Source organism: Poromitra crassiceps (assembly GCF_964638095.1).
Source record: "Poromitra crassiceps genome assembly, chromosome: 21".
Taxonomy (NCBI): domain Eukaryota; kingdom Metazoa; phylum Chordata; class Actinopteri; order Beryciformes; family Melamphaidae; genus Poromitra; species Poromitra crassiceps.
This window is the reverse complement of record NC_139638.1, coordinates 21,343,886-21,360,707: the sequence shown is the minus strand read 5'-3', so window position 1 is coordinate 21,360,707 and position 16,822 is coordinate 21,343,886. Positions and strand designations below refer to the sequence as shown.

The window sequence follows — 16,822 nt, the reverse complement described above, 5'->3', positions numbered from 1 at the left end:
TTTACCATTACAAAATGATTAATTAAAGCAGCTACGAGCAAGATTTTCGATTGTTATTAAACAGTATAATTATAATATTGATGCATCACATCTTACCTATAATAGTAGCTGAGACCAAAGCCGTGTGAATCGGAGATTGCTCTCTTGATGATTATAGAGTCTGTGTCTGTCTACCGGCGGGCCGGATAAACCCCGGAAGTGAAACGAAACGGTTTACGGCAGCTGCCTGCCTTCAACCGTTTCGCTCTGCCTAGCAACAGATCATAAACACGGAGAACGCCATGCAGGGGCTTGCTACTCTCGCGAACATCTCTCGTTATATTCCAACAGTTTGTTTGGAAGTAATTTTGTTATTTTGTGGTTATGGCTGAAGTGGCTGCCGCAAACCGTTTCATTTCACTTCCTGATCTGCCCTGGCCGCAGACAGACTAATGTCTAAACCACACTGGCCGATTCACTCTGGGTTCAAGCGAGACTACTCTGCGTTGGTCTCGTCTACTATTAGAGGTAAGATGTGATGCATCGATATTAAATTTAGACTGTTTAATAACAGTCGAAAATCTTGCTCGTAGCTGCTTTAAAAATAAATCAGATTAAAATAATTAAAGGCGGCATGCAAAGAGAATGAGGTGAAGTACTATCCCCCCACAAGAGCTTCAAGATCCCGGGCAGCGCGCAGCTATGGAGGAGACAAGACCAAAAACAAGCAACGACAAAACAGAGAAACACACAACAGTCATAAGATGAGGGGGAAAAAATAAGGGGGAGAAATAAGAAGAGGGTGAAAACCTTTGCAAACAGTACCGTGACACTTATGCCCAGGCTGCTGTCTTTTTTCGACAGCTCAACGTCAAATAGTTCTCCCGGACGGAGGCGACTATTGACCCCTGGGGCATTACCACTTAAATTTCCCATGATGCACTCCTGCAAACAAGAGAATAGGGGTGGTAAGTCGATTTATCACAAGCCGGGGGAACGTGCAGAGAGGAGAGAAGGGGGGGGGGGGGTGGATAAAGGGAGAGTGAGAGAAAGAACGCACTAGGGCAGTGATACTCAACTTGCGGCCCATGGGCCACATGCGGCCCACGGGCGCCCCCTGGGTGGCCCGCGATGGAATTGCACACACACACAAAAAACTTTTTTTTTTTTTTACAGTGCACCTGAACACAACATTCAAGATGCCCGCTGAATAAGTGTCCAAATGTTCATGTCATTCTGGCAAATACTCCCCTTCTGTTATAGCATTTCAGTCTGGAATATGGAATATCTTTCAATAATCTATGATTTAGCTGCTAAATTGTCAAATACCGCCGTCTGCTCGCTACCCAGGCACTTATGTATGTACTTAACCTAACTAACTATCCGGTGTGCACAACATTGTCAGACTAAACTCCGGCTGGCACCCCAAAAACCTACAATCTGCTACAGAAAAATGTATATTTATTAACTGGCCCCTGGCCTTCTATCATTTCACGAAAGTGGCCCCCGGGCAAAGCAAGTTGAGTATCCCTGCTCTAGGGCAATGAGAGAGAGAGTGTGAGAGAGAGTGAGAGAGACAGAGAGAGAGAAGAAGTAGATTGTACACTCAAGGGGTGGCATGCAGCGTACAACTAATATACTGCCTTGCATTGGTATTTGATAGGTAAAGGTTGCATACAAGAGGCAGTTAGTTATACCAAGCATCTGAAAGGTGATTTACTTTTGATGCTTGTTTATGGAAGAACTGTACTTGTTCTGTGCTAGTCAAATCTTGATTTCATATTCATATTCTTATTCTGTTTTTCGACCAAAATTCCTGTGTTTATTGTCATATAGGTTTGAGTGGACAACTACAGCATAAGGCCTAGTTCCCTAGTTCACACCAAGTGAATTTAGCACATAAACATTCAAACACACTCGTGTCATGTCAGGCCGCACCTTTTTAAGCTTGAGTTTCTCTTGACTACTAGAATAGGTCTCCTCGTCCATGTCGGAATCGCCCCAGTCAGAATGTTCCGAAACTTTAGGGACTTCGGACACTTTAGCTTTCCTGGTTTTGGGCGGCAGAGCTGGTGGAGCAGCGTCCGAGACCGCGCTCGGTTCCGGCTTGTGATGACGGGCCGCGGCTACGGCGGCGGCCGCGACAACGATGGTGGCGGCGGCTCCGTCCGGATTGGGGTGAAGTCCGTTGGCGTTGGGGGGTTGGCTGATTTTGGCAGTGCTGCTCGTCCTGGAGTCCTGAGAGCTGAGGCTGGTGTGCTGGCGGAGCGGCGAGGACGAGGAGGGCGTGGTGGCGACACCGTGGAGAAGAAGAGGACTAGAGCTCCCCGTTCCAACCTGCTCCTCCGAGGAAGACTCAAAGTCTACTTCCTGTCTCTGGCCAGACGCAAGTGCCTTCACTGAAGATTTGACCTGGTAAGGAGGAACGTAGCCCAATGGAGATTCTGCCCCCCCCAAAAAAAACAGCAACAAGAACAATATTAGTTTCATCTGTCACTCGTCGATGTAGAAATAAGAGAGAGCGCAACAAGGCCGACAACCTTAACCGAGAAACATGCTTCAGCGTGAGCCTGCAATTGGGACGTCATCGGCAGAAGCTAGACATAATGTCCTCGAACGTCAGCTTGGCAAGGGGGTCCCACGGCAAAAATGAGTAATTGTGGGATTTCACTATTATTTCAACGACTAGAAATTAGTCTAAGGAGAGAACGTAGTGCATATACTTGGTCAGAGCTTTCACTCTCTCCTGTTATCTCCCCATCTATAGTATACTTGCACTGTTCACGTCAGCTGCGTCGATCCGATGGTCCGTCATATTTTTGGGGGGGCTGCGCCTGCACCACAGCCCTACAGCGAGCACGGCAAAAGTGCTCTCACGTCCGACGCTAAGTTAAATTAGATTTGGTTGAGGCAATGTCTCGTCATAGACGCTGGGTTAGCTGGCTCAGCCTGGCTTGGGGGCGTGGTCAGGGTGGGGTAAATCCCCCCTTCGATCCATTCAGCAAAGTTAGAATTCAGCTGATAGCCCAGCCCAGGCAGACACGATTGGGGATTTAACCACCGCAGCAAACGCACATCTGAACAGACGTCTTGTGTTCTGCTCTAGAACCCCCAAACCTGTAGTTTAGAGCCGCAGCACCTTCCTTTGGTGAGTCAGCCCATTGAGATAATATATGGGCGGTTTTACCCCACTCGCGCGCCAGCCGTATAACATTTTGTGGGCGTTCCCACACATGCCGAGTGTCTCTATTCCGCACACAGGACAAAGCAATACCTTTGTAGAGCCTCTCTTTGGGCTGGGACACCACCAGGGTGATGTCGTCAGGAGCCTTCTGGAGGACATCGATAGTGGTGGCGTGAGGGAGCCCTTCCAGGTTCACATCGTTCACGGAGATCAGGCGGTCTCCTGCAACAACGCCGTCAACTGTCACACACACACACGGTGAACACAAGCAGCTGCAGCGGGACAGGTGGAACTCTGTCGCATCGCAGCTGCTGGGAAAAACAAAAGGTATGCTGCAGTTGACAGAAGTGACAGGGAGAAGTAGGACAACAGCGGCCTACCAGGTTTGAGGCAGCCGTTGACGTCAGCAGGCCCCCCGGGTGTGACGGAGCTGATGATGGTGCCCAGGTCCATGCGACCAGAGTTCTCCCCTCCTACAATCTGGAACCCTGCAGAACGCATGTGAGCACAAATGCACAAGAACACACATGCACGCACATGCACACGCACACACACACACACACACACACACACACACAAAACATCAGGTGAGCAAATTCCTTTAACACCATTAAAATTTCTTGTCAACTCTGCCCGCTGAGAATAGAGAGACAAAGTGGAACGTCACTTCCTGCTTCAGCACTGTACCAGAGATTTTCATCCGCCATTTATTTTCCCATAGACATTTCGTAAAATGCTTATAGAAATAGTTGTACTTCGTCAAACCAAACGGTACAGCTAACGCTATAATCGGGAGAGACCATAGAACATTTCACTCGGACCAAAACTTTAAAAAAAACAACATCGAAAAAATCTTTTCTCGCATTTTCTTTACGTTTTGGTCCAAGTGAAATGTTATGCGATCTCTCCTGTTTCTAAATATATCTGTACCGTTTGGTTTGAACCAGTGAAACTATTTTTATACGCATTTTACGAAATGTGTATGGGAAAATAAATGGCGGATGAAAATCTCTGGTGCAGCGCTGAAGCAGGAAGTAGGTGGTCACTTTGCCTCTCTATAGGCAGTAGAGACAGTTGAGAAGTGTTATTTGAAGAACAATGCATAAACCCACACACACACTCTTACCCAGGCCATATTTCACGTCTTTCTTAAGGTTGACAGTTGAGATATCTCTCTCTGGGGATGGTAAGGCATTGAGCTTTTTCCTCAGCGAGTCTGTACGACAGAGAAGGACAGAAAGTGTTTGTTACATCTACTTGTATATGAATACGCCTCATTGTCTCCATCGTTTCTCACTGATGTGTGACTGAGCTGAGAAAGCCCGTATCGCAGGGTCATCATCATAGCCTTGGCGGGGGCATACAGGCCTCAGAGCTATATGGCATATTCACATGGACCCGTCAGTGGGTCCAGGCGAGCCTCAGTCTAAACTAGGGATGTTCATCAGTTATCGAAAATCGATAATTGATCGTTAAGGAATGGAATCGATCATGTGGATTTTTTATCGATTTTGTTATTAATTTTTTCTTTTTTTTTTACTAGGTTTGGGTGGAATTCGTTCCTCCTCGCCCCACTCCATTGCACAGCCGACTAACGTGAGGTGGAGCTTCATATAGTCTAGTTTTCTGGCTGGGCACGGGCCTTTGTGCCAACAAAACTGTTTTAAACATGGGGAATTCACACCGGCATGCGCCGGGGACAGCAGAGTGTTGGAGAGGAGACACATTGAAATAAAGAGTTCATTGAGGAGAACACGTTATCTTTCGTATTTTCTGCCATAGGCATTCATTTTGTAAAAAAAATAAAAAATAAATATATACCGTAATTTCCGCACTATAAGCCGCACCGGAGTATAAGCCGCAGCGGCAAAATTGCCTGTTTGTTACATATATAAGCCGCACCGGACTATAAGCCGCAGGTGTTTTAATGTTTTTTTTTTTTATTTTATTTTTTTATTGTGTTTTAATGTTTAATTACCATATGTAAGGGTTCATGCACAGAGGGGATTGTCGGGAAAGAGATGGCTGTTTGAGGAAGCTCCCATTTATTAACATTTCAACAAAACAACATAACACAACACCACCTGTGTTTTTTTTTACAGTGCACACAGTGTCCGCGGTGTGGTGAAAAGAGGGCAAGAGAGGAAATTAAAACAGAAGTGGATTTATAGTTAGAAAGAGTGCTAAAGAAGAGAGATTTTTTTTTTTTTTTTTTTTTTTTTTCGAAAAAAATCCATAGATAAGCCGCACCGTTATATAAGCCGCAGGGCCAAAAAACGGGGAAAAAGCCGCGGCTTATAGTCCGAAATTTACGGTATATATTAAAAAAATATTATTATTAATATGATCGATAATCGATAATTGATCGTTAATTTCCCCCCGATTTTCGATTATGGAAATTTTTCAAAATGAACATCCCTAGTCTAAACAAGTGTTCTGCTGGCTAACGGGCCTGAAAAGAGAGGCTAAGCTAGGATAAAAGGGAAAGGTCGTGAGCTCGGTGCACCAAGCATGAAGCTATTAAACGGCGGGCCGGGGGCCAGAATGGATGTCCTGCAGGCAGGAGAGGCACTGAGAGGAGGGGGGGGGCCTAACTCTGAGTTACATCATTCTGATTTAGATCGGAGCGGACTTGTTTTTTTTACATGCATACTTGGCTCTGGTACATCGGTCAGGCATGGTTCAGCAGGCAGACATAAGAGGATTGAGAAGGTGACAGATGTAAAATGAGTAAAGGTGCAGGAAGAAAAGGATATTTCATGCAGAGTTATGATCCAGGAGGAGTGGGTGGAAAAATGCGAGACAGGAATTTCATACATACCGTTAACAGTTAAGGAGGCCGGGGTTGAAGGCAAGCCAGAGGAACCGTGCATACTGACACCTGGGGATAGACCAGTAGACTAGATCAGAAAAGCTCTCCTTTTGGTTGTGTGCACGATAAAGATAATTGCACTATGAAGAAAGTTACAATTATTATTATTGCTTAAACTAAACAAACAACAAATAAACAGATTTGTCCACATGGGAGATTATCAGTTAATGACAGGTATGAAATAACTGTCATTTTTAGGGATATTAGCATTCTCTCTCTTTCTTAACCCATTGGTACCTGATGCAGCATTTGCGTGTACATCCCTCATTTGTGTGTGTATCCCTTTAAGACCGCGAACCGCATCAACGCGGTTTGCGGTCTTAAAGGGATACACACACAAATGCTGCATCAGGTATCAATGGGTTAAATACAGCGCACCAAAGAAATGCGTCTTGTGCTGCTCTTTGCTGTCATTTCAATAACAAGGAGCAAACAAAAGAACTTGGCATGTGCCTAGGGGTAAAAGCCTTTTGTTGTTATTTTTTGTGATTAGAACTTTATGATTTTGTTTTGCTTGACGTCAAAGCGGATCATTTTCTAGGTCTGTAATATGTTTAAACACTCAAAAAGATCAAAGCCTTTGTGTTGGAACAGCAAAACCACATTGAAACTTTGGAAAATGGGGACTACTACACATGCATAGAGAATCTTTAAAGGAAACGCTGTTACAGAAAAAGGTTGGGGAAGCTACAATTTACATTTCTCACAAACACTGTTCTATTTTCATTTTAAGATCAAATAAAATAAAACTTTAAGATCCCCATGGGGAAATTGGGTCAATTCAGCAGCAAGTGTAACCAGACACAGTACAAGTAAAAGAAAAAAAATATATATATATATATAAATATAAATAAATAAATATGAAATGGGGGACACTGAATCTACTAACACCCACAATTTCAACACTAGAATGTATGAATACATTGTACGACCGAGTATGAAAAACAAACTACAGTATTACAAGGGTGTGCAAAATAAAACAAACAAAAAACACGTGTATAATCAAATGAGAAAAACACAATGTGAAATATAGTTTAGTTTGGAGATTATCATTTTTTTAGATTATGAGATAAATGAAAAATGGAAATAATCCCAGCAATGAATTGATGTTTGCCATGTTAGGCATAAACAGGTATACAAGTGACTTATTCCTTCTCAAACTACTTACTAATGTTACATGTTAGTTATTCCTTCTCAAACTACTTTCTACAAAGTGCTCCTCTAGTCCATCAAAATGTCTTAGCTGTCATTGAATGTGTTGCATAGAGACACTGCATGAAATAGGCCACGCCCATCACGGGGGAAAAGCTCCGTTCATTTCCACACACCAGCGTCATTTCCCTTGAATTAAACATAGCTAAAAGCTGTTGTGTGGTGGGGCTGCGCACACAACAAATGTAAAAAATCACCAGTTAAAGTTTTGTTGTACTCCTGAGCAAAACAAGGAAGCCACTGAGGATTGGCGAGAAGAAAAATGTGGATCTAGCTGTCAAGAAGTAAGTTGGAGTGTTCATCTTCCGTATATACGATCTTTTTGTGCAACACGCAACCATGCACGTGACATAGGAGAACGCCAGGATTGGGGGGGGGTTTCCGTTTCCCCCCGTCTTGGGCGTGGTTTCCGAATGATGACGCGTTACGCAGTGTCTATATAGTTGTTTTCTGTACTGTTGACAGAATGTGATAATGTAAGTCGCTTTGGACAAAAGCGTCTGCTAAATGACATAATGTAATGTAAAAGGGTAGTAGTGCCATGCTGTATCTGTTGAACAACACATCATCATCCTATGCAGGTGAACATCCTTACCTACTACATATGCTTGGCCAGCGTCCTCTATGGAAGAAGAGTCTGATTCCTTCTTGAACCTGTTGAGGCTCCAGGCTGTGCTGCTGTGGGACACTGCACCAAATCCTCTGCAGGGGAGAGGAGAGAGACAGTGAAGTAGGTTAGGGCTGAAACGCAAAGGGGGGCAGTGATGCTCAAAACTGAGCACAGCAGTGTTCAAAAAGAAAGAAGTTTTACTAGGCTACAACAACAGAAGTTTAGGTTAAGGTGAGAGTAGGTTAGGCTTAAGTTTTACTAGGCTACACCAGAGGTTTAGGTTAAGGTTCGAGTAGGTTAGGCTTAAGTTTTACTAGGCTACACCAGAGGTTTAGGTTAGAGTAGGTTAGGCTGGAAATTGCTCAAATCTATGACTTGCCTATCTTGTGTTTTCTTGTTCTTTTCTCTCTCCTCCCTCTATTCTCTTCTCTCTCGCTATGCTTGTTTTGAATGAGCTTTATGTAGGTTGTTCAATTCTGTTTATTGCTTGTGCTTAGGTAGACCGATCTAGCTAGACACATTCTCTGTAAAGTCCTCTGGGACATGCTTGTGAGTTAGGGCTATACACTTGACCAAAAACGAAAGAAGATTCTCTTTGACTCTGACTAGCTTGTAGGGGCTATTAGCATTTTACACAGATCAGTCATCTCGAACACACACACACACACGCGCACGCACACACGCACACACACACACACACAGTCTATAAAGCTGACACGAGAGGGAGCAACTGGCACACACAGAAACACACTGGTTGGCACAGTCACACAGAAAAACAGAAACCCGGACACACACACACACACACACACACACACACACACAGAGTCCCCTAGAGATCTAATTAACAGGTGTAATTAGCAGAGCTATAGTCCCAGCAAACACGTCCTCACTTAGTAACCCCTGTCCTGAGGTGAGCTCAGAGACTAGTACCACACTGCTCCACCAAGGAGACTACCACACTGCTCCACCAAGGAGACTACCACACTGCTCCACCAAGGAGACTACCACACCGCTCCACCAAGGAGACTACCACACTGCTCCACCAAGGAGACTACCACACTGCTCCACCAAGGAGACTACCACACTGCTCCACCAAGGAGACTACCACACTGCTCCACCAAGGAGACTACCACACTGCTCCACCAAGGAGACTACCACACTGCTCCACCAAGGAGACTACCACACTGCTCCACCAAGGAGACTACCACACTGCTCCACCAAGGAGACTACCACACTGCTCCACCAAGGAGACTACCACACTGCTCCACCAAGGAGACTACCACACTGCTCCACCAAGGAGACTACCACACTCCTCCACCAAGGACCCTCAAATAATACATGAGCTCAGTTGGGCTTGTTGCAATAAGGTGGAAGAATCAAAGACAAAATACATAAAACATTCCAAAGCCTGCATAAATTAACAACGAAATGCAGTCTACAATGTTGTATTCACAGCTACTCTTGTTACATATTATGATATTTGCAAATTAATCTACTTATTTAAATGCATACTAGTAAGCCGCATTAAAAAAACAACAACAACAATGTATAGAATGTAACGCTCTTAAGCTTAATTTATATTTATTAGAAAGTGTCGCTCAGCACATGGTCGCAGACGAAAAAGAAAGTGTCGCTCATGGTGTTGCATTTATACTTCAGTGAACGTTCGCCTCGGTTCAACGGTCACGTGACACCCGAACGCTTCATGTGCAGACAGCCAAGAGAAGAGATGGAACGCACAGTGAAACCACGTCGGAGGCAAGATGTAACGTACTTGGCTGCAGCCGCATATAAACGACACACAACTCACCTCCTCTCTCTCTGGGAAATTGGTCACGATGTTCTTTGTGATTTTCACGAAGTCATACATCAAGGACAGGCTGATAAAAATAGCGGGGACACGTTCACTCATTTCAATCGAGCGAACACCAAAACAAGGAAGTCAAGCGCGTGCCGTCTATATAGCCAATCAGACTTGCACGACACTATGTGATGAGTCAGCGACACTAGACATTTCACTAGGTAGCAGACACTGCTCGCCGACACTTGAAAGTGTCGACTCAAGTCCTCATTTCTGTCGGCGACCGTTTCAAAAGTGTCGGCAGACAAAGCATAAATTGGGCTTTAATCATCACCCATCCCTCTCAATCATCGCTAATGACCCACTAGAAGTGTGTGGCCTGCTTTTTGCTTCTCAACCACTGGGCTGCGGCCAACTGGTGGGCCTCAGAGCGCCATCTAGTGGGCCGTGGAGGACCTCTCGCATCAAAATATCAGAATGATGATAGCCTATAATTTAGTCAATATCATCTGGGAAGGACGGTGGTCCTCGGAAATGTTTTAACAGAAGAAGTTTGAATGTTGACTAAAAATGACAAACATCGGCTGATACCGATAGGATTGCCGATATATATCGTGCATCCCTGATTTAAAGTGGCTCAAATCTCTTTCTCAAACAACTCACTTGTCATGTTGGTGTGAGATGGAGTTGGAGATGGAGTCGGTGTCGGAGCTGGCCCGGTGGTGCTGCTGGTGGTGGTGGTGGGAGGCCAGCTGGATGGGCTGGGCCTGGGTCAGAAGAACACCCCCCGCCCCCGCCGCTCGGTGCTCCGGAGACTCCGGCATCTGGCCCAGGTTGTGGTGGGAGCGGCTCATGGTGCGGGGGTTGGGATGGACCGGCGCTCCCGGGTTGAAGCCCGGAAAGACGAGCTCGTCCTGGGCTAGCAGCCGACTGGACGGCGCCTTGTTGAGGGCCACCTCCGAGTAGGAGATCCTCTTCAGGTGGTCCGGGTTGGACCGGGTCGACGAGCTGGGGGCCAGGCTGACGGAGCTCACCGCCCTGCCCATGGGGTCTCCACTCCGAGGGTCCAGGGAATACTGCAGGCTGCTCAGGGGGCAGTTCTCTGGTTAACAAGAAGGGGAATTACTTTGTTTAAAAATAGATAAACATTTTCTTTCTCTGCAACAGTGATTTTATTTTATTTTGGATATCAAAATACAACACAACATGTGAAAGTGCAATCACTTATTTCCAACATGGTCCCTGTTGTTAAAAACAGGACATACAATATACACCCAACATATAATGTACATTACAGGTCAATTAAGAAATAAACAATACAAAGAAAATCAATAGATAGAAGTACAAAGTTTCATGGACAAAAGAGCCTCGCCAAATATTCTAGATTACTCTGCAAGTATTTCTTTGGTAGTTTCAAATCTGTTTCTCTGGCTCTCGTATTCCGGCCATGAGCGTCCCGTACAAATTGAAAATAATTTGTAAAGTAGCTTGGACAAAATGGTCATGTAGAATTTTGTGGACCATGAAGAGTTTTAGCTGTTGAACTCCATTTTCCACTGGGAGCCAATTCAACTCTTTCAAATGTGCGGTGGCTGATATGTGTTCTTGGACTGAGGCCAAGGACAACCCTCGTTAATTTGTTTGGGGCTATTTGGGTAGTGACGGTTATGTCTCTCCATATGAGTCAGCTGCAATTACAAATTCAAATATATTTAATGGATAGCCCCTTGAGATTAACCAACTAGTTTCAAATACAAAGACAAATAAATGGGCAGAGAAATCTGTCAATAAGTAACAAAAATAATAATAATAAATGTATCAATTATTTTCCTACTCCTTTTGTTGAGGACAGTATTTATTTATTTCCTTCCCCATAATATGCAAACAAGGGCTTTAGTGGATGTGGTGTCCAACACTCAGGTTAAGCAATCAATGTAGGAGTTTGGGATGATAAATGTAGGCAGGGAAATTCCAAAGAAAGAAGGAGTTGACCTCTGTGTCAGTAACAGCTAGGAGCAGACTGAAGTCATCGCTATCGTCCATAGCAATGGTTCTCAAAGTGAGGTCCAGGGACCCCCAGGGGTCCTTCAAGGGTTTACAGGGGCATCCCCGGCAAAAAGGGGAATCATGTATTTTCACTATAATCCATCCATAAGTAACACAATGACAGAATGTTTTGACTATTTTGCTTTGGGGTTTTATACACTTTTTCTGTAATAAAACATCTAAAAGCAAAAGTCTTACGAGATGGGGGACACTGGGACAAAATCTGATCAAATGGGGGTGCGTGGTCTAATATGCGTCAGTCTAGGGCAGTGGTTCTCAAATGGGGGTCCGGGGACCCCCAGGGGTCCGTGGCACTTTGCCAGGGGGTCCGCGAAAGGTTTTCAAAAAAATAAAATAATAATAATGTTATGCTTTAAATCTCAAATTGTTCATGGATTACATTCTAATCTCACAAATGTATCAATTTAAAAGTCAAGGACGTTATCGTGGCAACAATTAAACTTAGCCCATCTATCCATTCTATGCATATTTTTATTTTTCAATTTATTTATTTTTCTAAGTATATTAACTGATTATAACTCTTTCTCTTTGACCTTGTTTACACCAATAAAATAAAATAAAATAAATTTGTAGTATAGTATCAAAATATGTGCCTTTGGTGGACCCAAGGTAAACCCAGCCTTCAACGTGACATCACAGGCTATGCCTTCTGCGCGACTGATAGCACATAGAGGTCACGTGGAGCCTGGGTTTACCCAGGCTAGACCCAAGTTTAGATTCCTCTTCATCTCAGAGAATAGAGTAACTGCTGACAGGCCAGAAGCTCACATGTTGTCTGGGCCTGTCCACTCTGTGGACTGTGTGGAGGAGCTACTCTACAACCATGCAGACATGTGTGGTCGCTCACTTCTTGCCTACCTAGGTCCTGCAGCTCCTGGTTGCTCTGGCGGGCCTTCATCTGCAGGTGGAACTTGTGCTGGTCAGAGCAGAGCTGGAGCAGGTACTGGCAGGTCTTGTTGCTGTCTGTCTGGAACAGGTGCTTGATGCCATCCGACGTGTTCTGGAGGCAAATCTTCTTTTTCTTCAGGAAGACACACAGGAGATTCCAATCAAGGCGAGGGCCATGTGGACTAAATAGGTTTTTATTTCACCACCATGTGATCTTATTTACAGTGTGCTGCTGTAGAGCTATAGAAATATACATTTTTCAGTCATTCAGGGACAGGTACGTACTGTAAAGGAAATCTTCTTAGTCTCCCTCCAGGGGAACCGTAGTACTGGCGTACGATTTCCATTGAGGACCTCGAAGATGAGCACCCCCTTGGAGTAGACCCCCAGCATGATGCCCGTCTGGGAGCGCTTCTCAGGAAGCACCCGGTGGAAGTGGACCCCGTACTCGGTCAGCCTCTGGCTCACCTTTGGGAGAAACGATAGCAGGATACTTACACTCATGGAATATACACGGCATGTGTATCAAAGATATGAATATCAATTTGATATCGAGGAACAGAAGTCTTTCACCAGATCAACGATTTAATATGATTGCATATTTATTTTTTATTTTTTTATTATTATTTGATTTCATAGGATATTATTCCTCAGACCCCAATATGAGGATATTAGTGTAGTAATAAAATAGTGCTTCTCTCAGGGGTCCAGAGGGGTCTGTCCCCCATAGTGAGAACCTCACGATCCTTATAATAATAAAACTTATTTTATTAAGCAATGTCAATGTTAGCATGGTAACATCATTAACATCATTATTGAATTAACTTCTCACTTTACCCTTTACATTCTGTCATCAATAATAAAATGTGATCCAATGCTAGAAATATGAATATTTTTTCACTCCACCCCACAACAATGAAACAAAGGATGGCACTAATTAGTCCTTCATGATTTTTGTTGCAAAATATCTTAATCATTGTCTTTACTTAACAAATACTCTGTCAGTTAACATTTAAATAAAGTAACTTAAAATTGAGGACATATGCAATACTCTTTCTACCTCCTTGAAGCCATAGTTCCAGTCCCTTCATCTCACTAACCTTGAGGAACTCAAACTCTGCCTCCGACTCCGATGCTCCATAATAGTTGCTGTGAAGTTTAGGCAGCTCCTCCTTGATGGCACTCGGCTCCAGCTTATCCAGGACAGACACTGGCAGGTAGTACTCCAGTCTGAAGTAGGTCTTCCCATGGAGCTGTAGCACACAAGACAGATCATCAACATCATGGTTATAATCAATGAAACTCAACTTAGTTTATTTCTTTATTTTATATTTTGCACGAGTGAAGTGGAAATCAACACTTGTCATTTTTAGATTCAGATTCTACCAATACTTTTGAGTGAAAGTGTTAGCATTGAATTGATCATCCACAAACATCATACCTCAGCTTGGTAGTCACTGAATTCGGCCTGCAGAGCCAGAGAGGCCAGGAGCATGGCGCTCTCCGTGTCACAGCGCATCCTCTCCTCCAAGATGTCCTTCCTCAGCTGCAGGTAGTACTGGTGTTTGGTCATCGCATGCCTGTTGTCAACAGACATTTCAGCAAATGTTATGACATCATACAATTAAGGACATCAATATAATATACGGTATTACCAATTATCATCTGCCACTTAGCACGTCAACAAGCGAGCCCTTTGCTCTGTAACTCTCACTGAAACCCAGGCGATGAGAGCACAATGATTAAATGTAATTTCATCCATAAAGTTTCGTCATTTTTTGCGTGGCCTTTCTGCTTTATTAGACGGTGTAGAGAGAGGACAGGACAGACATAATAATAATAATTGATTGGATTTATTATTATTTTTATTATTAGCTGAAAGTTGGGGTGTCTCAAGCGATAAAACACGTACCATTAAGGTTATGGATGTTGCATGTCATCCCCCCCTAATTCCAATCTATAGGTTGAGGCCACGTCTCGTCATAGACAGTCCTCCGCATGTCTGGGAACGCCCCTAAAATGTTAAACGGCTGGCACACGAGTGGGGTAAAACCGCCGATATATATCATGGGCTGACTCACCAAAAGACGGTGCTGCGGCTCTAAACTACAGGTTTGGGGGTTCTAGAGCAGAACACAAGACGTCTGCTCAGATGTGCGTTTACTGCGGTGGTTAAATCCCCGATCGTGTCTGCCTGGGCTGGGCTATCAGCTAAATTCTAACTTTGCTGAATGGATAGAACGGGGTTTTTTACCCCACCCTGACCCCGCCCCCAGCCAGGCTGAGCCAGCTAACCAGCGTCTATTGTGGGCGTTCCTAGAGCCTGTATGGGCGTTCCCAGACATGTGGACTGTCTCTATGGTTCTTACTGTATGAGGGTGACATCATCAATGAAGAATTTGATGCGCAGGAACAGGTTAAAAGGCACGTCGGCTTTCTTCTTCTTAGGCTCCTCCTTCCATCCGTCCGGTGCCACTTTAAGCAGTTTGGCATCAGGATCGACGAAGAAGAACTCATTATCTGCAGAGGAGAGACAGGTGGGCGGGGCGTGAGCGGGATTCCACCAATGACGTGAGCTATAATGCATCTTTAATGAAGCATCAGGTGGAGAAAATAACAACCTAATTAAAATTCAAACCCCCGTAAACATCATTAGCTCCTGCACTAAGACTAATCCCATCAATCGACACACTTTCGAAATTAATTGATCTTAAAATATAGATCTAAGAAGGAAAGAGATATGAAAATAATTAAAATGGCATAACATTTAATAGATATATAGACAGATATAAATTAGATATATAGATATAGACAGATCAGATTAAGCTACAAAGATAACACGTGAGCATGCAACCCCCACCCACACTTTTCCAGACCTTTGAGGTATGCCAGGCCAAACAGATGGTGCTCCACCAGGCCCACATGGGCCACCACCATATCTAGAAGGTCTTTGCACACGGCCTTGATGTCACAGCTCAGCTCCAGCTTCTGGCCGCTCAGCAGCACCACGCCCGCCTTCCTCTGCACGTCCTCCGCCTTACCACGCTTCTGTTGGACGCAAAGGAGGAGGGGGAGGGAGGCAACGAAACAGGGTACGGAAGAGGAGTACGAAATTAAACGTGAGAAAGTCTGACATATATATAAGGAAGGGAAAATTAAATAAGTTTGAAAACATTTGGGGACCATTTACTGTCTTTGTGAAAAGTATTGATCTCTAGCAGACGTAGAGGAAGCTTGAGAACGCAATGATAGAACCTCACTGTATTATTAGATTTTTTTATTTTTTTTCCTGGTAAAATAATGTTAACACATTTGATTTTAATTTTAACACCCTTTCAAAGTATATGTTCAATTGGTCTTATGTCTGAGAAGTTGTGTGTGATTTTGATTTGTGTTTGTTTATGTGTGATACAGTATGTATGTATGTTAAATTGTATAAGAAATGTGAATAAATTTATTGTAAAAAAATAAGAAAATAAAAAAATAAGGTGAGGAGAAAAGTAGTTTATCTGACAAGACAATAGCTATATTAGCTCCACAGCAGCCAAACTTCTTTAGAGAACATACATTTACAGCCTTACCATTATTGAAGAGGGAACCGTTAAGGCAACACAGGGCTCACTGGTCATCTTCGCAAACTCAGGTCCGTAGAAGTTCTGCAGTTGGAGTATAGATGAAAAAGCAAAGAAGGTTTATCCTCCCAATACCTTAAAATGACAAAGATATTCCCTGCTCCTTTGGGCATCCTAGTCATATAGTATGTTTGTTGATACCTTGGGTTTGCGGTGCGGGGCTGGTAGTGCAGAGGTGTTCAGTGGGTCTCGGAGGTCCAGCATGGAGGTGCGTGACAGTGGCAGCGGCTCGTCGGTGGGGTAGAAGTTGGCCCTGGACAGCCTGTTGGCCAGGTGGGCCTGGAGCCGCTGCACCTCCTCCTCCTGCCTCTGGAGGAGCAGCTCAGCTCCGGCCAGACCTTCGTCAGCTGCCCCTTCGTACTGCCTACAGAGGACAGAGGGGGAGAGCGTTGACATGTTATTTGTTCATGATGCACTTAAGTTCAAACAGGACTTCAGTCTGATGTGTCTGTAGCTTCGACGCGAAACTCAGCCTTTCTTCATTCTGAGTCTCAGCGTAGCTACCCCTCAGTCAACTGCAGGCTCAGCTAAAATGGCTGCAAGCGACATACACGTTATCAATCACAATAAAACTGTA

General features: G+C 44.2%; 1 protein-coding gene across 4 annotated transcripts in view; it reads right to left on the bottom strand.

Moving 5' to 3' along the window:
* Positions 1 to 16,822, bottom strand: part of ptpn13 (protein tyrosine phosphatase non-receptor type 13) — a 99,936-nt gene that overhangs the window by 25,034 nt on the left and 58,080 nt on the right. For 2 of the 4 annotated variants that reach the window (XM_083657710.1, XM_083657712.1), the window contains exons 10-25: positions 16,387 to 16,609; positions 16,195 to 16,269; positions 15,490 to 15,661; positions 14,983 to 15,133; positions 14,055 to 14,193; positions 13,714 to 13,866; positions 12,899 to 13,081; positions 12,584 to 12,746; positions 10,322 to 10,760; positions 7,843 to 7,949; positions 5,985 to 6,044; positions 4,290 to 4,379; positions 3,544 to 3,651; positions 3,254 to 3,385; positions 1,918 to 2,423; positions 790 to 924 (exon numbers count right to left, since the gene is read on the bottom strand). In XM_083657710.1, coding sequence (XP_083513836.1) covers positions 790 to 924; positions 1,918 to 2,423; positions 3,254 to 3,385; positions 3,544 to 3,651; positions 4,290 to 4,379; positions 5,985 to 6,044; positions 7,843 to 7,949; positions 10,322 to 10,760; positions 12,584 to 12,746; positions 12,899 to 13,081; positions 13,714 to 13,866; positions 14,055 to 14,193; positions 14,983 to 15,133; positions 15,490 to 15,661; positions 16,195 to 16,269; positions 16,387 to 16,609 — 2,836 coding nt within the window. The remainder of the gene's footprint in view (positions 1 to 789; positions 925 to 1,917; positions 2,424 to 3,253; positions 3,386 to 3,543; positions 3,652 to 4,289; positions 4,380 to 5,984; positions 6,045 to 7,842; positions 7,950 to 10,321; positions 10,761 to 12,583; positions 12,747 to 12,898; positions 13,082 to 13,713; positions 13,867 to 14,054; positions 14,194 to 14,982; positions 15,134 to 15,489; positions 15,662 to 16,194; positions 16,270 to 16,386; positions 16,610 to 16,822) is intronic. The other 2 variants (XM_083657711.1, XM_083657713.1) reach the window with 1 other exon arrangement.